The sequence below is a fragment of the Heptranchias perlo genome, chromosome 39 (assembly GCF_035084215.1).
Source record: "Heptranchias perlo isolate sHepPer1 chromosome 39, sHepPer1.hap1, whole genome shotgun sequence".
NCBI lineage: Eukaryota > Metazoa > Chordata > Chondrichthyes > Hexanchiformes > Hexanchidae > Heptranchias > Heptranchias perlo.
Window position 1 is genome coordinate 10855954 of NC_090363.1, and position 26617 is coordinate 10882570.

A 26617-nucleotide genomic window follows, 5' to 3' on the forward strand; every position below is an offset into this window, starting at 1 on the left:
GATTTGAACACCCGAGGGTGAGAATGATGAATTCGAAGCTTACAGATCAGGAAGATCCCAGGCACGGCCCCCCCCCCCCCCCAGTCTGAGGTTACTGATCTTGGCTGCGGGCAGCTTTTAGAATGCTCCGACTAGTCTCAGCATTAGCCCTGGAGCAGGGAGGGGGAAACGAGCCCAGGAGTCCTGCTCTGGGGCCCCTCCTAGGTAATGCAGGTGTTGAATGAGGGTAGGCTAGGACTGCATTGCGTAGCCTCCCCTCCTTCCCCAACCCCCCCCCCCCCCACTATTAAATAGCCTGCTGACACTTCTCTGTCGAGGCCCACAGATGAGAGGGGAGCATTTGGACAAGTCAGCTTTCGGAGGGGGAGGGGGAAGAGGGTGGTGCCCCTTGAAACCTGCACCCCAACGCAAGTCAGCACTACCAGGAGAGGAGGATGGTGAGACAGTGGTCGGCTTTCATGGCCGTTATAGTCCTGACAGGATACATGCCAGGTTTTGGAGGGAGGTGAGGCAGCTGCTGCAGAAATTGAGCCCGCCCTAAAACGACCCAAACTTGCTGTTGATACGCTCCCCACCTTCTCCGCCCACCCCTCTTCCCCCCCCCCCCCCCCCCACTCCTCTTTCTTTAAGGTTCAACATCACCAGATCTCTGCTTGAGATCACACCCATCTTTTCCCTGCTTCCCCCCTCCAAACCCGAAACAGCTTATCAAGTCAACTCACTCCACCAGTAGGACTTTCAGGGGCTACAAACCAAGGCCATTTCCAGTCAATCAACCCGTGAGCCGAAACTATTTTTTTTTAAAAAAGGCTCTGTGTCTAGGTCAGTTCAGGTGCTAAGAGTTTGTCTATGTCATAACGCCCTACTGTGGTCCTAAATGGTTGGCTCTGTACTCTGTTAGTATTCAGGCAAGTGGAGGTGTTTCTGCATCCCTGTTCACACAGTGATTTGGGTTAAAAGGACGGGCTGTTGCTTTCACTGCTGTTTAGTGTGCCTGGCCAATGACGCTTTGTTCGTGCTGTGATTTGATAGAAAATTGATTGACTGTCGGTGTTTAGTTGAGTGCGGGTGTTAAGAATTGTTCAGTCATCACTGCCCCTTTGGTCCAAAATGATTTGCAGGTGTTTAGGCGAGTGCAGGCGTTATATCGAATTACGTCGAGTCTACGGCACAGAAACAGGCCATTCGGCCCAACTGGTCTGTGCTGGCGTTTATGCTCCACACGAGCCTCCTCCCACCCCTCTTCATCTAACCCTATCAAAATAGCCTTCTTTTCCTTTCTCCCTCATGTGTTTATCTAGCTTCCCCTGAAATGCGTCTACGCTATTGTGATAGCGAGTTCCACATTCTCGCCACTCTTTTTCTCCTGGATTTATTGGTTGAGAACATGTTTAGTCATCGCTGCCCCATTCACACCATGGTTGGTCCGAAATGAGTTGCTGGTGTTTGGTGAGTGCAGGTGTTGTTAGTCCTCACCACCCTGTTCACAGACTGGCATCATATAGCGTTATTGGCTGTAGTTTACGATGTTTTACAGAACTTATCTAATGATGGGCACTTTTCACAGCTTTTTTAAAAAAAGGTACCAATACCCTCGACTTGATGGAGGGTGAAATCCAACTCTGGCAGCCAGCACAAAATGGGCAGTAGGGATCGTCCGCCCGCTATACCCCACTCCCGTTGTACCCTCCCGCCCGTTGTATCCCCCCGCCCATTGTACGGCTCGCCTGATATGCTCCCCCACCTGTTATACGGCCCACCCGTTTTACCCCCCACCCGCTATATCCCCCGCCCGTTATATCCCCCACTCGCTATACGGCCCGCCCGATATACCCCCAACCGCTATACGGCCCACCCATTATACCCCCCCACCCTCTATATGGCCCACGCGATATACCCCCAACCCGCTATTCGGCCCGCCCACTATATCCCCCACCGCTATACGGCCCGGCCGTTATCTTCCCCACCTGCTATACGGCCCGCCCGTTATATCCCCCGCCCGTTATATCCCCCGCCCGCTATATCCCCCGCCCACTATATCCCCCGCCCAATATACCCCCTCCCGTTATATCCCCCTGCCCGCTATACTGCCTGCCCGTTATATCCCCCGCCCGATATACGGCCCGCCTGTTATATCCCCTGCCCGATATACCCCCTCCCGTTATATCCCCCACCCGCTATACGGCCCGCCCGTTATATCCCCCGCCCGATATACGGCCCGCCTGTTATATCCCCTGCCCGATATACCCCCTCCCGTTATATGCCCCACCCGCTATACGGCCTGCCCGTTATACACCCCACCCTCAATATGGCCCGCCCAAAGTAAACGGAAACAGAAACCAGGCGGGTTGTATAACGGGCGTGGGGTCCGCTATCGCCCGTTCTGCCCCTCCCCCCCCCCCCCCCCCCAACGTTAAAGTTGAATTTTGCCCCTCAATGTCTCTTCATGACATTTGTAAAATGTCGGGCGAGACCATGTCTATTGAGAGAGCCAGTGCTGCCCAGTGCCATTTGATACAAATAGTGTTCGTTCGATTTGTTATTCGAGTAGAACCTCAAGAGATTCGTCGATCGATGTCTGCTTCCAGCAGTTCGGAATCGATGTCACTTGTGCTCGGTGTAGCAGTACAACGAATGTTCTCTTTTATGTGTTGGGTAGTGCAGGGTTATGTCTAAACTTGTGTCGCTGGTTACTTATTTCTTAACGTCCTGCTTTGGGGACCAGAGCACCGGATTGAAGGGTGCAGTGATTTAGCACAACATGGGGGTGATTTTAAACCCCAAGAATGGGTGGGTTGGGGGGTGGGTGGGAATTGAAAATAATTGTTTTTTTTGGAGTCGCAGCTGCAAAATTTTCGGACTTTGCATTCCCAGCGGGAAGCCTGGACTTTTCCGTGCCGACGTTAAACCCGGAAATAAAGCCGGGTTGTGGTCGTGACCCAAAAAATAACTATTTTCAACTCCCGCCCGCCCCCAACCCACCCGTTCTTGGGGTTTAAAATCACCCCCCATCTGCGCATGAATCCAGCCTGACTTGAAGTCGAATCGAGTTTGGACCTGTTTCAACACAGCTCCAGTTAGGCAACAGTCCACAAGATAAAGCTCCCCAATTCATTACTAATTGCCATTGAGTTTTCTGAATCAGGAGACAGTGTAGGAAGTGAAAACATGCACTGGTAGAGTGAGGCGGCTTTTCTAATGGTACATCACAGTGCAGGGGACAGTGTAGAGGGAGCTTTACTCTGTATCTAACCCATGCTGTACCTGACCCTGGGAGTGTTTGATGGGACAGTGTAGAGGGAGCTTTACTCTGTATCTAACCCATGCTGTACCTGACCCTGGGAGTGTTTGATGGGACAGTGTAGAGGGAGCTTTACTCTGTATCTAACCCGTGCTGTACCTGACCCTGGGAGTGTTTGATGGGACAGTGTAGAGGGAGCTTTACTCTGTATCTAACCCATGCTGTACCTGACCCTGGGAGTGTTTGATGGGACAGTGTAGAGGGAGCTTTACTCTGTATCTAACCCGTGCTGTACCTGACCCTGGGAGTGTTTGATGGGACAGTGTAGAGGGAGCTTTACTCTGTATTAACCCGTGCTGTACCTGCCCTGGGAGTGTTTGATGGGACAGTGTAGCGGGAGCTTTACTCTGTATTAACCCGTACTATACCTGCCCTGGGAGTGTTTGATGGGACAGTGTAGAGGGAGCTTTACTCTGAATCTAACCCATGCTGTACCTGCCCTGGGAGTCTTTGATGGGGACAGTGTAGAGGGAGCTTTACTCTGTATCTACCCTGTGCTGTACCTGCCCTGGGAGTGTTTGATGGGACAGTGTAGAGGGAGCTTTACTTGCTGAAGGTTCACCCTGTTTGTGCCAGATACCAGGTAATGTGCAGGGACCCAGCCTGAAGACTCTGGCTGTGTTGCTGGGTTGGCAGGCAGTCGACATGAGTATGGATGGGAAACGCACTGTTTGTGCCTGTAGTGGAGCGCCGATCAGCCCCGTGTGTGGCACCGGGTCAATAATACAGACGCTGCCTCCTGCACAAAGCTGCTCACTTGTCTGAAACCTGGACGTGCCTTCCAGCTTCAAGTCAGAGTGCTGAAAGGGAGCTGCCGGGAAAGTCTCAGGAGTCTGTGTGTGTGTGTGTGGGTGTGTGTGTGTGCATCCTGGGAACTGACCCATTACAGCTCCACCTCATCAAACATACGATACACCCCTGCAGAGGCCGATACAAGAGTGTTAGACGGACGGACGTACCGCACCATCAGCACAGGGCAGCAGTAAAAATCCTCACAATAGTGGAAGGCCGTAGGGCAAGCCTGGTCAACGACTCACCCAATCCTGAACTGCAGAACTATCACAACAGCCATTACCCTTCACAACCTCAGGACGTCCCTAAGCGCTTTACAGCCAATGAAGTACTTATCGACGTGTAGTCACTGTTGTAATGTCGGAATAAACCAGTAGAATTACATAGAATGTACAGCACAGAAACAGGCCATTCGGCCCAACTGGTCTATGCCGGTGTTTATGCTCCACACGAGCCTCCCCCCCCTCCTACTCCATCTCACCGATCAGCATATCCTTCTATTCCTTTCTCCCTCATGTGCTTATCCAGCTTCCCCTTAAATGCATGATATTTTCAATGGGGGAACAGACCCGGACACCCCCCCCCCAACTCCCAACCTCTGAAGTGACACTGCGCCCGCCCCCCCCGCCCATCCTGACAAGACCAGAGATAAATCCATTCTCCGATCTAAAACCGTGATCACAACTGCCAGGTCAGACTGAGCGCTGATACAACGGGGGTGATTTTAAACCCCCAAGAACGGGTGGGTTGGGGGGCAGGTGGGAGTTGAAAATAGTTGTTTTTTTGGGTCGCAACCGCAAAATTTTCGGACTTTGCATTCCCAGTGGGAAGCCTGGTCTTTTACGCGCCCGAGCTAAACCCGGAAATAAAGCCGGGTTACGGTCGCGACCCAAAAAACAACTATTTTCAACTCCCACCCGCCCCCAACCCACCCGTTCTTTGGGGTTAAAATCACCCCCAATGCATCCTCTTTTGCTTGTTTTTGAAGTCTGTGTTAATTAAGGGTTTTCAGTGCCTCTCCAAATCAGCTCGGACGGCTTTCTCTTATGTTAAAGTGTTTTCTTATTTTTGGGAGCAAATTGATTCGTCTTAATCTGTTGCTGCAATCCCAGTCTTAAACCAAGGTCCGATCTTCAGCATTGTGTTTTAAGACACGACGCAACACCACCGTCTATTGGTTAGAAAGGAGTACTGCAAGGAAGAGAAGGATTTTCTGCCCATGAAAGGTCACGAGACAGATGCACACACGAGGTAGTCGGCCCAATCCTGAAACACCCGACAGTGCCTCCGTTAACAAAACTCACCCGTTTCTTAAACCATTCCAGGGATTTTTGCCTCTGCCACTCAGTCCATTCCATGTGCCGACCGCTGTTTGTGTGAAGGATTCCCCTCAGTGGGCCCTAAATTTTGCCTGTGACTCCCGCCCCCACCCTTGACCGAACTCTCACGGTTTTAGTTTGAAGGAGTTTGGCCGGTTTTTTTTTTTTTTGCCTTTTCCGAAACCGTTTCACGAGCCTGTTGACGCTATAAATCTAACGCTGTCGCGAAGAGATGTCGGAACTTGTGGAGCAGAAGTCGAGGTGCGAACCGAGGCGTGGCGAGGCTGCTTCCTCCGGGGAGTCTCACTCTGTCTCGTTGGGGCCGGGCCCAGCCACTGGATTCTGGCTGCGTTCACTCTGCAACTGCAGCAACGTTGCAGAGCCAAACCACTTGGCATTGATGGGGCCGTTATGGTGTAAAGGCAGCCAGACGTACCTCTGAAAGGTAACATCTCAGCCGCTTCCCTTCAAGGCTGAAAGGCCTCCAGTATTTCCTCTCAACATTCCTATGACAGGCGATCAGCCCCCCCCTTACTATCTCAGTGACCGGAACCGGACAGGGTACAGGTTAAGGTAGCATATGTTACTGGGCTAGTTAACCCAGAGGCGGCGATTAATAATCCAGCGAGCGTGAATTCAAATCCTGCCATTGTTTTTAAAAAAAAATGTGGAAATGAAAAGCTGGTATCAGTAAAAGTGACCATGAAGCTGTGGGATTGTCGTAAAAACCCAACTGGTTCACTAACGCTCTTTAGGGAAGGAATCCTGCCGTCCTTGCCTGGTCTGGGCCCATATGTGACACCAGTCCCACGACAATGTGATTGACTCTTAGCTACGCTCTGAAGCGGCCCAGCGACCAACTCAGATGTATCAAAGTCACTAGGGACGGACAATAAATGCCAGCCTTGCCAGCGGTGCCCACATCCCGAGAATGATTTTTTTTTAAAGAAAGCTGCGTTCTGACCAGGCCATCGGTCGTTTAGACGCGAGAACCTCCGCGTTGTGCCGGAAATTTCCTTGGACCCGCTTCTGCGCCGCTGCTGTATCTTCAGGGACCCCGTTCACGCACACGATCAAAGTTAAGTGGAGCGAGAGCAGCTCCGAGGAAGTCGCCAGCTTTGTCCTCCACTGCAATATACTTCAGCACTAAGGAAGAACCCGCATTTATATAGCGCCTTTCACGACCTCAGGACGACCCAAAGCGCTTTACAGCCAATGGAGCCCTTTTGAAGTGTGGTCACTGTTGTAATGTAGGAAACACAGCAGCCAATTTGCGCACAGATAATCTTTTTTTTTTAGTAATGTTGGTTGAGGGACAAATATCGGCCAGGACACCTGGGAGAATTCCCTCCGCTCTTCGAATAGTGGCCGTGGGATCTTTTAGGTCCACCTGAGAGGTCAGACGGGGCCCTCGGTTTAGCGTCTCATCCAAAAATAAAAGGCACCTCCGACAATGCGGCACTCCCTCGGTACTGCACCGGCAGTGTCGGCCTGGATTTTGTGCTCGAGCCTCTGGAGTGGGACTCGAACCCACGACCTTCTGACTGAGGAGAGAGCACTACCCACTGAGCCACGGCTGACGCCAGGTCACAAAGCCGTGACAGCTTGGCCGCAGCTGTTCAGCACTAGAGGGTGGACTCTGGCAATTAGTAAATCGTTCCCGTCAATTCCTCCTTCCCGTCGTTCCACTCCGGATTGTGCTGAGCCCCGCAGGTACCGAGGGGATTCTCTGCGACCTGCTTGAAATCCCTGGGGAGCTGCAGGCTTTGCAGAAAGCAGAGAGGTTGCTGATAAGCCAACTTCCTGGAACACACATTCAGCTTATCCCGGCACTGGAAGGCACGCTGCTCCCCTGTCCCTCGTCATTCCGGATGTCGTCTCCACCTGTCCCTGGTGCGATCTCTTCTAGGCCCAGTTTGCAGTCGAATACATCAGTTTGTGGGTTCCGATGAGCAGTCACGCCAGTGCTGGACCGTGCGTCCGCGTGCCCCTGGGATTTAGGGATCGGCGAGAACCTGTGGCCGTTCAGTCAACCCCGTACGCCACCGTCCCTCCCCCCATCGACCGAGGGAGCTGCTTGTTGGCAGCCTCAAAAATGAATGCCGTGTGATGGCAGGCTGTGTTTTTGGAGTGAGCGCTGTGCGGTTATAGGAAGGGTGATGACTGTAGCTCCTGGTGGGATCTGGACCGTTCAGTACCCTCGCTGGTTTACAGGGACGGGCGACGGGATTTTGTAGTGCGTGTGTGGGCATTTGTTCCATTTGATCCAACTTTACCGATCAAACAGCAGTGTCAGAATAGTAGAGAAACAGAACACGACCATTATCGTGTGAGTCACATACTCTCGAAAATAGGACTGGATTACACAGAGATTGTAGGACTGGATTACACAGAGATTGTAGGACTGGATTACACAGAGATTGTAGGACTGGATTACACAGAGATTGTAGGACTGGATTACACAGAGATTGTAGGACTGGATTACACAGAGATTGTAGGACTCGATTACACAGAGATTGTAGGACTGGATTACACAGAGATTGTAGGACTCGATTACACAGAGATTGTAGGACTCGATTACACAGAGATTGTAGGACTCGATTACACAGAGATTGTAGGACTCGATTACACAGAGATTGTAGGACTCGATTACACAGAGATTGTAGGACTCGATTACACAGAGATTGTAGGACTGGATTACACAGAGATTGTAGGACTGGATTACACAGAGATTGTAGGACTGGATTACACAGAGATTGTAGGACTGGATTACACAGAGATTGTAGGACTGGTTTACACAGAGATTGTAGGACTGGTTTACACAGAATATAGAATTGTATTGTACCGGTAATATAGGACTGTATTATATCGAGAATATAGGACTATTATAGAGAGAATATAGGAAGGAGTGAATTATAGAGAGAATATACAAATGTGTTATAGAGAGAATATAGGACCATAGTACACGGAGAATACGGGACCGTAGCACGCAGAGAATACGGGACCGTAGCACGCAGAGAATACGGGACCGTAGCACGCAGAGAATACGGGACCGTAGCACGCAGAGAATACGGGACCGTAGCACGCAGAGAATATCGGAATGTATTCTAGGGAATAGAGGACTGTATTATACAGATATTATAGGATTGTATTAAACAGAGAATATGGGACTGAATTATACAGAGGTTACAGGAATGTATTATGGGATGAAATTACCGTAGTGCCATAGTGGGTCCCAAAGTCACAGGATGTCTGGGAACATGCTCCCGCAGGAACAGAATCTGCTCCGAAACTGCCCAATCCGGCAGCGCTACATCCCCGTCACTCACTCCAGGCGAGGGCAGTGAGGCGGTCAGTGCACCCTCTGTGACCTCAGGCCAGCAGGGACGCCCGTGATTTCCCGGTTCTTCACTCCCATGGGCCCGCTCACGCTGCGGCAAAGTGCCGCAGTGAAGTGTCTCTTCCCCACTCCCCCCGCCCCCCCCCCCAAACCCAACCCAGGGAAGGTCATTGAAGTGCTCTGTGCAAATGAGTTTGAGAGGCACTTGGATGTGTTTCAGGGAAAGAAGGATTGATGCATTTGGTGAGAAATTGGGTTTAAACTCTGAAAAGGCGGAGGGCCTGTGGGCCCCCGTTGCCTTATACTGTTCCTAAAATTCAAAGGTTCGTACCGATGTCCGGCTGCAGGTGATTGTTTAGTGGGATTGGAGAGATGCCGACAGCACGGCTCCCGATGAATTGAGCTGGCTTGTGTGAAGCACTGAGTTGTTCCGAGAGCTGCGGGGATCGGGAGCGCCGGGTCCATGTGGAGCAGCAAGGCTGCTTACGGTCTGCACTCTTAGATCGGAACTCATTAGCTGAGAGGTTTTCTTGGTGCGTCAACTGAAGACTGCACTTCAGTGCTGTCCATTGAAAGAATGATTTGCATTTATATAGCGCCTTTCACGACCTCGGGACGTCCCAAAGTGCTTTACAGCCAATTTGTGCACAGCAAGATCCCACAAACAGCAATGTGATAAATGGCCAGATAATCTTTTTTTAGGTGATGTTGGTTGAAGGATAAATATTGTCCAGGACACACGGGAGAACTCACCTGCTCTCTTCGAATAGTGGCCGTGGGATCTATTCCGTCCACCTGAGAGGCAGACGGGACCTCGGTTTAATGTCTCATCCGAGAGATGGCACCTCCAACAGTGCAGCACTCCCTCAGTACTGCACTGGAGTGTGCAACCCAGATTTTGTGCGCTCAAGTCTCTGGAGCGGGACTTGAACACGGGGCCCCGATGCCTTCGTTCCGCTTCTCCAGTCTCCCAACGCTCTTGCTACCAGCTGGTCTGATCGCTTGGTGGTTAAGTGCGCCATCACCCTTTGGGGTGCTGAGCCACACATACTGGGAGCATCCCACGTTTGATCCTGATCTTGGCCGGGGTGTCAGTTTGGGATGTCCCTGAGTTAGGGAGCGAAAAAATCCGCCGGGTTTCCCATTCCACATCATCATCGACTGATCGCAGATGCAAAGTCCGGCATGGGGGAGGAAAGGATGTGCGAGACCCCCTGCAGTCGAATAGCCCATTAACATTCAGCGTCCAAGCTCGCGAAGACTGAGTACTTGGGAGCGATATGGGAGAGTAGCCGCCACCTGTGGAACCACATCCCAGCATAAGTTTCCATTTGGGAACAAAGCCAGAAATTTGGGGAGGTGGGAATGGGAATAGCTTTTGGTTGAATTGTAATGGAACAGATGACTGGAGACTTGTGGAGCGACACCCAGACAACAACTGACGGAAGCAACACAGTGGGAATGTCTTAGGAACATAGGAGTTTATTATTTATTAGAATGATTCCAGGGATGCAGATCTTTAGTTACGTGGATAGCCTGGAGAAGCTGGGGTTGTTCTCCTTGGAACAGAGATGGTTGGGAGGAGATTTGATAGAGGTGTTCAAAATCATGAAGGATCTAGACAGAGTAGATAGAGAGAAACAGTTCTCATTGGCAGAAGGGTCAAGAACCAGAGGACACAGATTTAAGGTGATTGGCAAAAGAACCAAAGGTGACATTGAGGAAAAACTTTTTTACACAGCGAGTGGTTAGGATCTGGAATGCACTGCCCGAGGGGGTGGTGGAGGCAGATTCAATCATGACCTTCAAAAAGGGAACTGGATAAGTACTTGAAAGGAAAAAATTTGCAGGGCTACGGGGAAAGGGCGGGGGGAGTGGGACTAGCTGGATTGCTCTTGCATAGAGCCGGCACGGACTCGATGGGCCGAATGGTACAATATAACGATAACGGAGCTGTTGACTAATCATTGCAATCAATCTCTATCACTGAGTCTACATGAGGCGAGGAAAACCCCCAGTGGTGGGGAGCTTTGGGAACCATTGGTCCAAAGTCACCTGTTCCTCCCAAACATGCTCCACTGACCACATGCCATGTCTCAAATTGCTCAGATACTGGATCCCAAAATGTTATTTCCTGAAAGAAACCAATCTCATTTGCATTTGAATAACTACTGCTTCCACCTTCTGTTCCATAGACGGACCACTCGCTCACTGAAACATTGGGGGTAATTGTAATCTAACTTGCCGGGCGGGAATCCCACGGGATCGGGAGGAACGCTGGTTTCACACCCCGATCAATTATTACTCTCCGTTGACTTCAACAGAGAGTAAATCAGGCGGGGTGTAACGGCAGTGTTGCAACCGACGGTTTCCCGACGGGCGGGTTGGGTTAAAATTGTCCCCTTTTCCCCCCCCTCCCACCTTGTTTCCGCAGATTAGTTTTCCAATTTACCCTCCTTCAAGCGCACCATGTGTGCGTCTACCACACGAATACGCTACTGTACGTAGGGATGAGTCCTGCTGAAGAGTGAGTTTGATTCCCTTCCCTCCTCCGCTTCATTGCATTCCCGAAAGCTAACCCCCATCCACGCACCAAATCCGTTCAGATTAGTTGCGCTGCCATAATACTCCATACATTGACATCTTATCCACGTTCGCTGAACATTGACCAGGTCTTCTTTGACTGGGTGAATTCAAGAGAAGTCAAGAGCTGGGCCTCTGTTGGGGAGGGGCAGGCTAGTGTGTGGACTCGCTGGGGTCCAATTACTCATCCCCTATTATGGGCCGTCGAGGACAGGGTGCTGGCCTCACCTCTGTTGGCCTGTTTTGTGTGGATGGATTTCCCTCCCTTTTATAATGTTGGGGATTGGGGGGAAGGTCATCGCATTGTGCAGACGCCCGAGTCTAATGGATCGCAGGAAAACATGGAACCCACCTGCCTGAGAATGTCTCCCTGTGGCGAGCTTTGGCAAGTTGATTCCACCAACAAATGGGGCGGTTGAAATCTGCGATCCTGACTTATCCGTTAGCAATGGCGTGGGAATGGGGCCAGGACCTACTCCGTTAATGGTAGGGCGTTGGGGAGAGTTAAAGAGATCTAGGAGTACAGGTTCATAGCTCCTTGAAAGTGGAGTCACAGGTGGATAGGGTGGTGAAGAAGGCATTCAGCATGCTTGGTTTCATTGGTCAGAACATTGAATACAGGAGTTGGGATGTCTTGTTGAAGTTGTACAAGACATTAGTAAGGCCACACTTGGAATACTGTGTACAGTTCTGGTCACCCATATTATAGAAAGGATATTATTAAACTAGAAAGAGTGCAGAAAAGATTTACTAGGATGCTACCGGGACTTGATGGTTTGACTTATAGGGAGAGGTTGGATAGACTGAGACTTTTTTCCCTGGAGAGTAGGAGGTTTAGGGGTGATCTTATAGAAGTCTATAAAATAATGAGGGGCATAGATAAGGTAGATAGTCAAAATCTTTTCCCAAAGGTAGGGGAGTCTATAACGAGGGGGCATAGATTTAAGGTGAGAGGGGAGAGATACAAAAGGGTCCAGAGGGGCAATTTTTTCACTCAAAGGGTGGTGAGTGTCTGGAACGAGCTGCCAGAGGCAGTAGTGGAGGCGGGTACAATTTTGTCTTTTAAAAAGCATTTGGACAGTTACATGGGTAAGATGGGTATGGAGGGATATGGGCCAAGTGCAGGCAATTGGGACTAGCTTAGTGGTATAAACTGGGCGACATGGACATGTTGGGCCGAAGGGCCTGTTTCCATGTTGTAAACTTCTATGATTCTAAATCCCGCAAATTAGCAATTTGGTGGATTTTTTTCTCTCTTTTCCCCCACCCCGCCCTCGGCAGTTCCACTTTATTTGCAGGGTCCCGATCTAGAAAGCCGGCTGATCTGGCCCTTCTGCAGACAAACCGCACACCCCACCCCAAACGCAGACCCAACCGATAGCAAGTTGGGGGGGGCGGTGGGGAGAGTGGGGGGGCTTGGGGCCCATCGTACACGCGAGCATGTATAGTTATACCCACGCAATCTGCAGTTCTGTGACGGACGGTACACTCGAAGGACGTGGTATCATGGCATGTGACGTTCAGGAATAGAAATTAATTTTAGGCAGTAGTGCAAAACAGGCTGAATTGCCTCTTATTTACCCTCTTATTTACCCCCTCCCCCCCCCCCAGATATTGAGGTCAATGGAACTGAGTATCAATTGGGGACCAATGCAATCGTGCCCAAGGCAGGGCCCTGCCCCTCAAGCTGTACAATTCGATTGTGCAAAGCTTCTGTACACGACGAGATTTGCCGCCGGCAAAATTAGGCAACGAGGGGGCGAAACAGGCAGTGGTTCGTTTTACACCCGCATTTCCCCCTGGGAAGTTACCCGGGGTGGAATAATCACCCGGCTTATTGGAAAATCACAGGTCCACCCCCTGCTCGACCACAATTTACTGTCTAGTGACGTTAGTGCGTTGAAAATCACGGGAGACGGGCGCTCCTGCAATAAACCTTCGGGCGTGCGTGCGCGGCGGCACGAGGCAGGGGAGGGGCGGCACGGTTAATTTTAACCTAACCCGCCCATCGGGAAACCCACAGGTGCGGAAGCTACTCTGGTTTTACACCCTTCCCCGATTTCGCTCTCGGGCGCGTAAAACGGACGTTCCGCAGGATTCCCGCCCGGCCAGTTGGGTTAAAATTGCCCTCTTCCCCCCCGCCCCACCCCCCCATTCCCCAGGTTGGTCTTAGAAAATCGCACCCCCCAGTGCCCGACTGACTCCACCCCTGTGTACGTTGTGGAGGAGCTGCGCTTCAGAGAGGTCAAAACCAGCTCAGGGCCAGTGAAGTGTTCAGACTGACCCTTCTCCTCCTACCTCGCGCCATCTTGAACCGCACTCCATCCGACGTGGAAGGCACGTGTGTGTTTGTGTGCGGGCGCGCGCGCTGCCCTGCTCCGTGTAGAACCCTCCAGAGCAGAGGTTACCAAGGGGCGCAGGAGGGTGGGGGGTGGGGCGTGGAGGACGGGCTGGCCAATAACAAGAGTCCTCCGATTCTATTTATTACTGGAAAAAAAAAGGAGGGCTCGGCAAAAGAACTAAAGGTTGTAGAACGAGCACGAGGTGCGCCTCTCGACGGCGCCGCGGAATAATCGCGTCGCCACATAACGGACGGGTGTGGGGCGGCCCGATTTTAACCTAACCCTGCAGCAGGCCGGTTTTAGGCCCGGCCTGATTTTACACTCGATTGTGGTCAGTGTCGGGGAGGGTGCGAAACCGGGAGTTCCACCCGATCCCGTGAGATTTCCGGGCCAGTCCGTTAGGTTAAAATGGACCCCTCTTCTTCCCCCCACCGCCCCCCCCCACGACCCCCCTCACCGCCTGTTGGGTCCAGCGGCCAACAGGATATCATGGCGTCCTGTATAACTGTCGTCACGGCCCCTCAGTGCGAGGGCGCAGCGGTTTTTAAGGTGTACTGTGTAAAGATTGTCGGAAACTGATTTGATGAACGACCGTTTTGGCAATAACTAAGATTGTTACTTTTAATTATAACTGTAATATATATGTGTGTGTGTGTGTGTGTTTCTGTGTGTATATTGCGTGATATAATTTTGTGACGAATGGAAAATGTGCCAGTACAAACAGTACTAATATTACAAATACATATGTAAATTTCTTTATTTCTCTTCCTTCCTTTCCTGTTTTCTCCTTTTTATTCTCCCTCCCCTCCGCCGCCTCTTCCCTCTAACTTGCCTGCCTAACACGTTTCGAACCCCATTCCCCCCCCCCAACCCCCCCTCTGGAAGTCAATGGAGCATTCCTTCAAAAAAAAGCAAAATGGCTTCCCGGCCCCGCCCGCCGCCCAGCCGCCTCGCCCTCACCGCGCCAAGGACTACGCTTCGAGCCGGATCGAGGCGAAGATCCGCGGAGACCCCCGCCTCCTGCGCCGCCAGGCCCGCCGTTTCGTGTACAGCGGGGAAGGGGGAGGGGGGCAGCAGCTGGTCTGACGTCGCGGTGCCTCGTGCTTTTCCGTTTGGCGCGGGATCGACTGAGGGCGGTGTTCTGGACCGTGACGTCCCTTCTGGTAGATAATCCGGGCGGGGAAAGAATTCTCAAATTGGGTGGGTGGGTGGGTGGGGAGATGGAAGGGGAGGACAAACAGGGTATTACGCTGATCACAATTCATTTTTTAAAAAAAAAATATATATATTTATATATAAATTAAATCCGGATCCCGCATTCAAGAGAACCCGGTAAGTGGGCCGGTAGTTTCGATTGTAGCACATTGCAAGGGAAAGAATGCTCCGTTTACATACAGAAGGGATCAGGGGAGATGGTCGGGCCATGAGGGGACTTTGTTGACTGACTTGGAGGCGACTAGAGAACCTTGGCTGGAAACGGTGACTTGCCACCGAAACCTCCTCCGACATTTGAGGGCAGCGAACCATAAGGTACGAGAAAAAGGGAGAAATCTTTTTAAGGCTGCAGTATCACTGGCTTTCAGAAGATCTGAGGGTCGTGGAGATGTGTAAAAGTTCCAACTTCCAGCGATGGCCGCCTAAGATTGGAGGTCGATGTTTTATTTTTCTCAAAGGTGCGTCAAGGAGCGCTCAATAAGAACATGAAACGAAGGCCATCGTTGTGGATGGTCCACTCTCAAATTGGCGGTGAGCGTTTGTGCGGGAGGGGCGGGCGGGGGGGGGGGGGGGGGGGGTTGTGGGGGGGGGTCGGGGTAGAAATTGGACCTGTTGCACATCTCCAGAAGGCCAGCCATTTCAGAGCTGTCAGAAATCAAATCTACACAACATCTTCATGTGTGAATGTTTTCATGGACCTCTTGCAGTTTTCTCTTCTCGCCCACCGACCCCCCCCCACCCCCACCCCCGCACCACCAAATCAAAAAATGGAGATGAATTTTTTGAAAGGAATTGTACAAGGGGCTGAAAACGTCAGGATTTGAAGGCCCTGGAGGAATGGAAGAAACCTATTTGGAGTGTCCTGTTAGAGGGGAGGGAGAGGGTGAGGAGCTGATAAGTACTGAGGTCGCCATCTTACTTGGTGCAGGCACCACTGCGAGGCGACCAGCGCCCCCCCTGGACTGAGACTCCACAGCGAGTCTTGAGCTAAGACGAGGAAGGTTTGACTGCGCCGAAGATCTTTTTTCACACGTGTCTGCAAAGTCAATGTGAGGTGGTGTGGCTTTCTGTGTGTGTCTCTGTGCGTGTGTGAGTTTTCTGTGGGTGTGTCCATTTGTCTTTTGACCAGCGTTTCCGCAGATGGCCCATCTCTGGCCACGTGCGGCTCCATCTCCGCGTAGCGCATCGGTGTCCCACGTCGTGTCGACGACAACAGGCGGACGTGGAGTCGCGTGGTGACCTCCTCCGGGTGGCCAAGATGAGGTTGACATCGCGGATTTGTTTTCTTACTTCTTTGGGTTGTTATCGCCGAGCACATTGCATCTCCCGAGTTAAGTTGGCCACTAAGCAATGTTACACACATCATCTCCTGTAGCAACAAAGGAAGTGACACTACATTAGGAAAACTAGACCGGGATTCAACACTAGAACCCCCCCAATATTCAAATCACCAAATTGGAAATTTTGGATCAAATTTTTTTTCCATTCTTCTGTTTTACAGGTTCCATTTTATATTTTGTTTTTAGAGATGAGAAAAATGGTAAAAAAACTGAATTCAAACTCTGGGTCGCCCAAACAGACGAATTCAGAAAAATTCCCCCGTTGGGCCAAATTCAGTTTGGAAATTTGCGTTTGGCATTTATCCCCAAAGGAGAGAAGAGTCCCAAAAAAGAGGCTTCGCAGTCTAGTCTGACTAAGTACATGGTGACCACCTCAGCGGCAGGTTCCATCGGCCATCGAGTGAGATCTCGGGAGATCAGTTCCTTGGGCTTCAGGCACAGGTTCGATGTTGGGGTGGGGGTGGGGGGAAGGGGAGGAGGAATGACTCTTCACCCATCTCACCTCGCAAGCAGGCACCCCCCCTACACCCCTGCCATCAGCTGATGGACTGGGGGGGTATTTCCATCCTCCTGCCCCCTGCCTTTGCTCTCAACTAACGGAGATTCCGGAGAGACAAGAGGTCTCATCGAGAATGGGGGGGGGGGGGGGTCGTGCGGGAGTGGGGGGAGCTTGCCTCACAAGAAACCGGAGTCCACGACTCACGTCAATCCAACAAAGCGTTAACTCCTTTGCCTCCTTGTTAGGTTGAAAGTTTCACAAAAAGTGTATCCAAGATGTTGTGTTGAAACTGGATTTCTGTCTGTGTTGCATGTGTGTCAGCTTTCAGTCCGTTGTCCACTGGTTGTAGCTGCCTGGCTTGATTTTTCTTTTGCCTAAAAAAAAAAGTTTCAGTGGTTTGTACTGTGCCGTGTTCTCTATGAAGTCTTACTGTATGACCTGTGACCGATTTGTCATTCTATCTTTGTTGGCGTAGCATCACCATCGGGCAACATCTAAGATGGGAGTTATGCCAGCCTGGCTTTGTATGCGTTTTATCTGTTCTCAGCCAGCCCCGTCCGTCCGTGTATTGGAGTAACTCGAGGAGATAAAGTACCCGTAACGTTACCAGAGTGTTGTCACGCTGCAGGCCCTCCCCCAAACGTCTCCCTCCTCCTCTTGAGGGATTTCTGGTTGAATTGACCGACGACACACTGGCAGCAGGTGAGAGGGACGATGTCAGGTGCGTTTGCTTCTTACGACGGAGCAAAGAGAGAGCCCCTCTCACCCCACCTGAGAAGAAAGTAACTTAGGTCCTTAATAACCCTGGCTGCTGTCACTCTCACGGCCAACACCACCCTCCCAAGATGAAAGGAGCGCCATTGGGAGAGGCTTGAGAGGATTTTGTGGCCCCAATTCCTTTCCGGTTCCGGAGCCATCGGCCAGCACTGGGGAACAGCGGACAATTCTGGTGCGGCCCAGTGCCAATCAGAATTGGCATGGGAGATGGAATTGGGGCTCCATTCACCCAATTCTCCCAGTTAAGCATCCAGCAGCAATGGCGTGGGGGACGTGCTGCCTGTTTATGGTCTCCGTCGGTCGGTTATCCGTGCTACAGCCTTATTGAACAGGTCTAGTTTGAGGGGGTAGGGTGGTCTTGGGGTGGGGGGGGCTCTACATTGTGACAGGTCAGCCTGCAACCAGCTTCAAATAGGCTAAGTGGATGGGTTAACCCTTGAACCCGGCCGTGCAACCCAAATCAGAACCATGTGCTTTGTGACTACCAGTCTGGCTGAGAACTGATGAACTCCCGCCCGGGTTAACGCGCTGACCTGCGTAAGCAAATATCGGAAAAACGATGTGTTGTTGTCTCGGTTGTGACCCTGCCCCACTTCCACTTCTGATCGTGTGTTATATGCATTTTTATTTTCATTCCATCACCACTTTTTTTTTTGCAACATCGAGGTCGTTTACCATGTCGTTACCGTGTGTGAGATGATGCGGTGCCACATCATCAGCTCAGTTTGTCCGTTCAAAAAAAAACCATCGGCATCATCCAAAGAACTGACCAATGATGGAACGTAGGTTGCTTCCGTGCCAGTTTGAAGGGGCAGCTCAGAACGGTCGATGGGCAAAGTCTGGAGCATTGAGACATATTGGCTAGACAGCAGACCCAATCCGTCAGAGCCGTTCAGTCACACTGTAAAAGGTTTCCGTTATTGCAGTTTCTGTTGGACATTTTCACCAAGTATTGTCTCCACTGTGTGGTTGAATCCATTGTAACATCCGTTACAGTCTCCTCAGCCTTCCGTTGAAAGCTAACGATAACCCTCGACCAAGGGTCCCACTTTGTTGATGTGAGGTGCAATTGAACGTATAATGTGTATCAGTGAGGGAAGTGTTATTTGGAGGAGTAGAGCTAATCAGTTGGTGGAGCTCCTCTGCCCTCATTTAGAGATGCATTTATAACTGGGCACAATATATCAAATCTATTTTTAAAGGCTGCTCTTGCTTCCATTCTCCCATCTCTGGTATTTCTGCATTGGTTTTTGGCTTGTCAGTATTTGTGAATGTAATTTGTGGCTCCCTCCCTCCAGTAAAACCCAACAAGTGCCTGTTTGGGTGGGCTGAGGTCCGCTCTGTGGTCCTGCTGCCCCCCCACAACTACCAGAGTTTCTCATCACCAGGCCCAGAGTCTGGGGAGTCTCAAAATGGTCACTGACAAGAGGTTGTGGGGCAGAGTTGGGTTGTAACTATTGGTTTTAACCCTCCTAGACGCACACACAGACACAGACGCCGATACACAGACACACATGCGCACACAGACGCACGCATACACATACGCTGATATACAGACACATACACATACACACGTACACACATATAAATTCACATACACATACTGTATACACATATATAATACACACACACACACACAGATACACACACACGCACACAGACACACACACGCACGAGTTTTATCATAGGATGTTCCTGTTATGCTCAGTCACAGTGCAGCTATCAGACAATCTCAGGAAACAAAGTCCAGCCAAAGTCCAATGATCACCAGCACAAGATCGCAAAGTAGGAGACGAAACTGCCCTATTAGCACACTTTGGCCCACCACACACACACTGCCACTTTCACATTAACAAGGGATTCTTAATGCTTAATCCTCCCAGCCCAGCCCGGCCCAGACTCTGAGGTGAAAGCAGACGATGTGAAGTGAGTTTGAACAGTTCCCCCCGGCCCGGTTCCCAGACGACGTCACGTCGCAGCGTGAAACTGGGTGTAAATTGGAAACCAGCTGCCTTAAAGTTGCTGCAGTTGCTCAGCAAGAGACAGTGAGAGCTCCCTCGATGCTCAGCACACCCCACTCCTCAGTCACGTACGTTCAAAGAGCCAAACCAATATAGAGAGACCGAGAAGGGGGGGATGCAAGGTAACGAGAGACGGAAAGCAAAAAGGGGTTTGTCATGTGTTTTTTTTTTACTTGCCCTACAACGTGCGTTGGTGTTTGCATGACTCCCATTCTGTCACAAAGTTGAAGCCTTTCATTCTCTGTGCCGTGTCTTCTCATGTGTTTGTGGTCCAAGCTATGGTGCCCTCCCTCCCTCCCTCACCCCCCCCTAGAGAGGCCAAAACCCGCTGTACCCCACTGGGGCTCCAAGGCTCTTCGGGGGTCAATTTATAACTGGCTGAGCGGCGATCCCACGGGGTTGGAAGACGCGCCAGGTTTTAGACCCCGCCCGATATCACTCTCCATCGGCTTTGATCAGGGTGGGGCGTACAAACCAGCCCGATCCCGTCAGTTCCCCGACGGGAGGGTTAGGTTAAAATTGCACCCTTTACTTTTTTTATAGGGGGAGGGGTAGGTCAGGCATTCTCTGGCCGCCATGTCTTGGGATAGATCCGGTCACGGGCAGTAGGGTACAGACGGTCAGCGAGCCGCGGCTTGGTAGAGCAAGGACGCGCCTACAAGTTCTACCCCGTGTGCTGACAGTTTCAGCCGTGCCGTCGGAGAGGGTTTTGGCGCCGGGGGGGGTGGGGGTTGAGCGTTGAGCGAAGGATGGGTAGCTGGGCACGGGGGGAGGTGCGGAGTTGTGAAAATGGGGGGGGGGGGGGCGCCTTCCCTACGGAACCAGTCTCGCCCGCGTCCTGGAGCGGCGTGGGCAGAGCAGGGGCCACAAGCTTTGCTTCGTCCTCTGACCTCTTCGTCCTGCGACCCCACCCCACCCAGCCACCCACCCTGCGCGAGAAGCAGCTCAGGATTTATTCGGCTTCCCAGGCGATGTCGGAGACCTCAAGCACGGTGAGGGCCGAGTCCCACACGCGTGGACCCATTGCTACCTCCTGTGAAATATAGCGCGGTCGCCATCCAAAAAAAGCAATAGTTTGCCGTGAAGGCAAGTAGAGGGAGGGGGGGAAACCCATTTACGGGTGACACTTTAGATCCCCCAACAACGCCCCATTGGGTTTAGCGCAGAATGGGGAATAGTTTTTTTTTTAATTTAATATTTATTTGGCAGAGGGTAGAGACGCGATCGATTTTAACCCCTTGGCTACTTTTAAAGTGTCTGCGGGCATGCCCAGTTACCTCGCAGTTGGTACAGAGGGTTTCCGCGGCCTCTTTAAAAGAGCCCGCGCTTAACGATGAGGGGGAGGGGGTTTCGCTCGCACGCTCGCTCGCACTCGCTCATTTCAAGCCGGCGCACACCCGCGTTGAGTCAGGAGGCTGGTGTGTCGTCGGCATGATACGGGGGGCGGGGCGGGTGTGTGTGAGGTAGGTGGGGGGGGTGATTTAGTGGCGAGGGAGGGAGGGAGGGTAGTGCTGGAGTTTCGAAACTACAAGCGAGGGGGAAACTAGAGGTTCGCGGAATTGGGCTGGACTCTGGAAGCCCGTGACGATTCAGGACATTAATTGCAAACAGCGGACCCGAAGCCTAGATCACCACATGGGAACACACTGCACTGGGATGTGAAAGCGGAGATGTTGCAGATCATTGGTAGATTTGATTCTGGATGCTTTGAAGTGTCCTCGTACCCTGGAATCATCCAACCACAATCCTGCGAGGGAGCAAACTTCATCCTTCTGATTGGAGACTATTAAAATCGAACGATCCAATTTATTTGAAAACACTCTCCTCCCCTTTCCTTCCCCACTTTTATATTTAAAACAAAAGGAAACACCAATTTATTTCCTCCCGATCCTTTTTTTGGTAATGAACCGTTGCCATGGCTACAGGGGCCTACTGACTCAGGCTGGCAAGGGCCCGACATGCAACAAAGGAGGTGTTTCTCCTCTCCTTTTGACATGGCTTTCTCACCACTGCTCACCCTTCTCCCGGTGCTTTCTGAGGCAGCCAGCAAGGCAGTTCAGGAGCCCTTCTTTACCCCGATTGTTCCACTTCGCTGGTTCTTGGCCCCCTCACCCCCCCCTCCCCTCCCACTGATGTACAGCCCACGGTGGGAGGACCCGAGTCCTTTGAGCGCCAACTGGAATTCCTTTAACCTGCCGTGAGACGGTAGGCGAGAAGGATCAGGATCTTGCTGGAGACGTCTCATTGCCCTTGACTTGAAGGTGCCATTTTCCCATTCTGCAAATCTGATCGGACAATTTGAAGTCTTTTTTTTTTCTCTCTTTTTGAATTAACTTTATGCGATTGGGCGGTGCACGTGACCAAATTGGAAATTGGCACTTTTAATATATATATATATATACTTTATTTTTCTTCCCAAAAGCTTTAATCCCCGCTGCCCCCGTTATAATTGCTCAATGGGCTTGCCTCTCGCATGTTGTTTGGGGGGCTGGGCTGCTCCAGGGTACAGAGTCCGCCCTCCTTGGCGACGGATGCTGTGGCTTTAACGCGGATTTCTTCCTTTATCTTTGTTTTTTTTTTATTCGTTTAGGAGAGGCAGCTCTCGACGATGGGGGCCACCAACACCCGACTGATGAGCACCCTGACTCACATGAAAGAGCGGTGCAGCACGACCCAGCTCAACGGCCTCACCTCTTCGCACTCGCCTCCGCGCCTGCAGATCACGGAGAACGGCGAATTCCGTAACGCCAGTGGCCACTGACGCGATGGGAGCGGGGGCGGGGGTGAGCCGGGGGGGGGGGAAGCAAGGGAGCGGGGCCGGGTTGCAAGACATCTTCCCCCCACCCACAACCCACCCAGCCACCAGCCCTTCCCCCCCCCCCCCTTCGCTCCGTCTCTCTCCTCTCCCTGGCCCCTCGCCCCCTGCCCCCCCCCCCCCCCCGACTCGAGCGCAGGCCTGCGGTGGGATGCAGCCGGCCGATTATAACTATTAACAATTATTTTATATCCTGTTATCATTTCATGCACGAACACTCCCGATTCCTGCGGCTGTGGATATTGCCAGAATCTTGACGCACTTAAAATGTGGTATATTTTTAATTGCACTTTTCAATTTGTGCCGTGTTTAAATGGCCTTTTGTGTGAGAAAGAAAAGGATAAAAGGAAAAGTTTGAGATATAAATATATATATATATAATATATATAAATAAATATAATGGAAAAATGTACAGTACATAAATATCTCCATATTTACGTGGAGAGTGGGTTCGACTGAAACCTTCATTTGTAAGCCTTTTAATTTCTTTCCCGTCGAACGTGTGCGTTTGGTGTATCTCGGATGGAGAACGGTGCCTGCAGATCTCGCAGTGTTGCAGTTCAGCGGGGAGGAAGTGTCTGCGGGCGGGCGGGCGTGCTGAGCACATCCCCTCGCGTCCCCGTTCCCCCCCCCCCCGCCCCGCCACCTCGAGAGCGTTTGCGTCGAGTGCCAGTCGGGCTCTTGAGGTAATCCTTCTTGTGAAACTTACGTGTATCTCGAGTATCTGCCGTAAAGGAGCGGACCAGACCTCACCTGGGGCGTTGATGGATGACCGAGCGCCTGCTTTATACTTAATCGGACAACGGTGGGGCTGAAATCGTACTGGGGGGATTCGAGTACATTGGTGCCTTTATATGGCGCCTTTCGCGACCTCAGGACGCCCAAAAAGCGTTTTGCATATTCGTGAAGTGTAATCACTGTTGTAATATGGGAAAACGGGAGGCAACGTGCGCACAGCAAGATCCCACAAATAGTCGCGGGATAACGACCAGATCATCTGTTTTAGTGATGTTGGTGGAGGGATTAATATCGGCCCAGGACACCGGGGAGAATTCCCTTGCTCTTGTTCGAATAGTGCCGTGAGAGGGCAGACGGGGCCTCATCTCATCAGAAAGACGGCACCTCCGACACTGCAGCACTCCCGCCGCACTGCACCGAAGTATCAGCTTAGATTATGCGCTCAAGTCTCTGGAGTGAGACTTGAACCCACAACCTTCTGACTCAGAGGCGAGAGTGCTCCCCACTGAGCCAAAACTGACGCCATGTTTTGAGTGAATTAACGTCTCCAGTAAAATAGTTGAGGGAGGGATTTTGGCCGAATATTTTGTGTACGTAATCTAGTGTCCAGTGAGATTCTAGCTGTTGGTCTGTTTACCTGATCAGGTTTCTACCACGCAACCAGTAAACTCACGGTTTTTCCATTTAAAGATATTCTCAAAAATAAATGCTGGAAGCCCAACTCCTGCTGGTGTCTCCAACTAGAATTACAACTCCTGCTGGTCTCCCAAACTAGAAGCCCAATTCCTGCTGGTCTCTCAAACTAGAAGCCCAATTCCTGCTGGTCTCTCAAACTAGAAGCCCAGTTCCTGGTGGTCTCTCAAACTGTAAGCCCAACTCCTGCTGGTCTCTCAAACTAGAAGCCCAATTCCTGCTGGTCTCCCAAACTGTAAGCCCAATTCCTGCTGGTCTCCCAAACTGTAAGCCCAATTCCTGCTGGTCTCCCAAACTGTAAGCCCAACTCCTGCTGGTCTCTCAAACTGGAAGCCCAATTCCTGCTGGTCTCCCAAACTGTAAGCCCAATTCCTGCTGGTCTCCCAAACTAGAAGCCCAATTCCTGCTGGTCTCCCAAACTAGAAGCCCAATTCCTGCTGGTCTCCCAAACTAGAAGCCCAATTCCTGCTGGTCTCCCAAACTAGAAGCCCAATTCCTGCTGGTCTCCCAAACTAGAAGCCCAATTCCTGCTGGTCTCCCAAACTAGAAGCCCAATTCCTGCTGATATCTCAAACTAGAAGCCTCCGCTCCTGCTGGTCTCTCAAATGAGAATTCCAACTTCATGCTGGTCTCGCAAACTAAGAGCCCAACTCCTACTGGTATCTCAAACTAGAAGCCCAGTTCCTGCTGGTGTCTGAAACTAGAAGCCCTGACTTCCGCTGGTCTCTCAAACTAGAAGCCTCAACTCCTGCTGGTCTATCAAACTAGCAGCCCAACTCCTGCTGGTCTCTCAAACTAGCAGCCCAACTCCTGCTGGTCTCTCAAATAAAGGCCCAGCAACTGCTGATCTCCCATGTTAGAAGCCCTAACTGCTGCTGGCCCCTCAAACTAGAAGCCCAACTCCTGCTGGCCCCTCAAACTAGAAGCCCAACTCCTGCTGGTCACTCAAACTAGAAACCCAACTCCTGCTGGTCTCTTAAACTAGATGCCTGACTTCTGGTCTCTCAAACAAGGAGCCCCAAGTCCAGCTGGTTTCTAAATCTAGAATTGCAACTCCTGCTGGTCTCTTCAATTGGAATTCCAACTCCTGCTGGTCTCTTAAACTAGAAGCCCAACTCCTGCTGGTCTCTTAAACTAGAAGCCCAACTCCTGCTGGTCTCTCAAACTAGAATTCCAACTCCTGCTGGTATCTCCAAATAGAATTCCAACTCCTGCTGGTTTCTCGGATTAGAAGGCCAACTCTTGCTCGTCTCTCCAACTAGAAGCCCCAACTCCTGCTGATCTCTCCAACTAGAAGCCCCAACTCCTGCTGGTCTTTCAATCTACAATTGCAACTCCTGCTGATCTCTTCAACTGGAATTCCACCTAATGCTTGTCTCTCAAATTAGAAGCCCCAACTCCTGCTGGTTTCTCAAACTAGAAGACCCGACTCCTGTTGGCCTCTCAAACTAGAAGCCTATTCCTGATGGTCTCAAACTGGAAGCCCTCACTCCTGCTGGTCTCTCAAACTAGAAACCCCAAGTCCTGCTGGTCTCTTGAACAAAAGCCCCAACTCCTGCTGGTCTCTCGAGCTAGAAGCCCAAACTCCTGCTGCTCTCTCAAACTAGAAGCCCGACTCCTGCTGGTCTCCTGGACCTGAAGCCCCGACTCCTGCTGGTCTCCTGGACCCGTAACCCGACTCCTGCTGGTCTCCTGGACCCGTAACCCGACTCCTGCCGGTCTCCTGGACCCGAAACCCCGACACCTGCTGGTCTCCTGGATCCGAAGCCCGACTTCTGTTGGCCTATTGGACTTGAAGCCCCAATTCCTGCTGGTCTGCTGGATTTTAGGCTAAATATCAGAGCTGGATGGATAGTAAATTCTACCAGGTACCTCCCACCCACTTAACAACTACTAAAGCTGACGGATGAGCTTTGAGAGTCTGGAAATTCAGTTAAAATTGCTGAGCTGGGCTGTACTGGGTTAATACAAAATCGCTGTACTGGGATAATACAAAATCGCTGTACTGGGTTAATGCAAAACGAAACCTCGATTTCCGCCGGTTTCCCTAATCCCAGAAAAGTTGGTGGGATGGTGCTGATAATCGAGGCCGGGGGTTGGGGGGAAGGGGACTGGATGGTGTTGATAATCGAGGTGGGGGGGATGGTATTGTTAATCGGGGGGGTGGGGGAATGGTATTGACAATCGAGGGGGGGGTGGTATTGATAATCGAGGGGGGGGATGGTATTGATAATCGAGGGAAGGGATGGTATTGATAATCGAGGGGGGGTGGTATTGATAATCGAGGCGGGGTGGTATTGATAATCGAGGGGGAGGATGGTGTTGATAATCGAGGGGGGGGATGGTATTGATAATCGAGGGGGGGTGGTATTGATAATCGAGGGGGGGTGCTTTTGATAATCGAGGGGGGGTGGTATAGATAATCGAGGGGGAGGATGGTGTTGATAATCGAGGGGGGGATGGTGTTGATAATCGAGGGGGGATGGTATTGATAATCGAGGGGGGGGATGGTATTGATAATCGAGGGGGAGGATGGTGTTGATAATCGAGGCGGGGTGGTATTGATAATCGAGGGGGAGGATGGTGTTGATAATCGAGGGGGGGGATGGTATTGATAATCGAGGGGGGGTGGTATTGATAATCGAGGGGGGGTGGTATTGATAATCGAGGGGGAGGATGGTGTTGATAATCGAGGGGGAGGATGGTGTTGATAATCGAGGCGGGGTGGTATTGATAATCGAGGGGGAGGATGGTGTTGATAATCGAGGGGGGGGATGGTATTGATAATTGAGGGGGGGATGGTGTTGATAATCGAGGGGGCGGGTGGTATTGATAATCGAGG

At 51.4% G+C, this 26617-nt stretch overlaps 1 protein-coding gene across 1 annotated transcript in view; it reads left to right on the forward strand.

Moving 5' to 3' along the window:
* The window catches only part of LOC137304997 (ras/Rap GTPase-activating protein SynGAP-like), a 485592-nt gene extending 462787 nt beyond the window's left edge, over positions 1 to 22805 (forward strand). The window contains 1 exon segment of the mRNA XM_067973769.1: positions 22120 to 22805. Within this exon segment, the coding sequence (XP_067829870.1) occupies positions 22120 to 22290 (171 nt within the window). The 3' untranslated portion in view covers positions 22291 to 22805.
* Positions 22806 to 26617: the final 3812 nt, after the last annotated feature.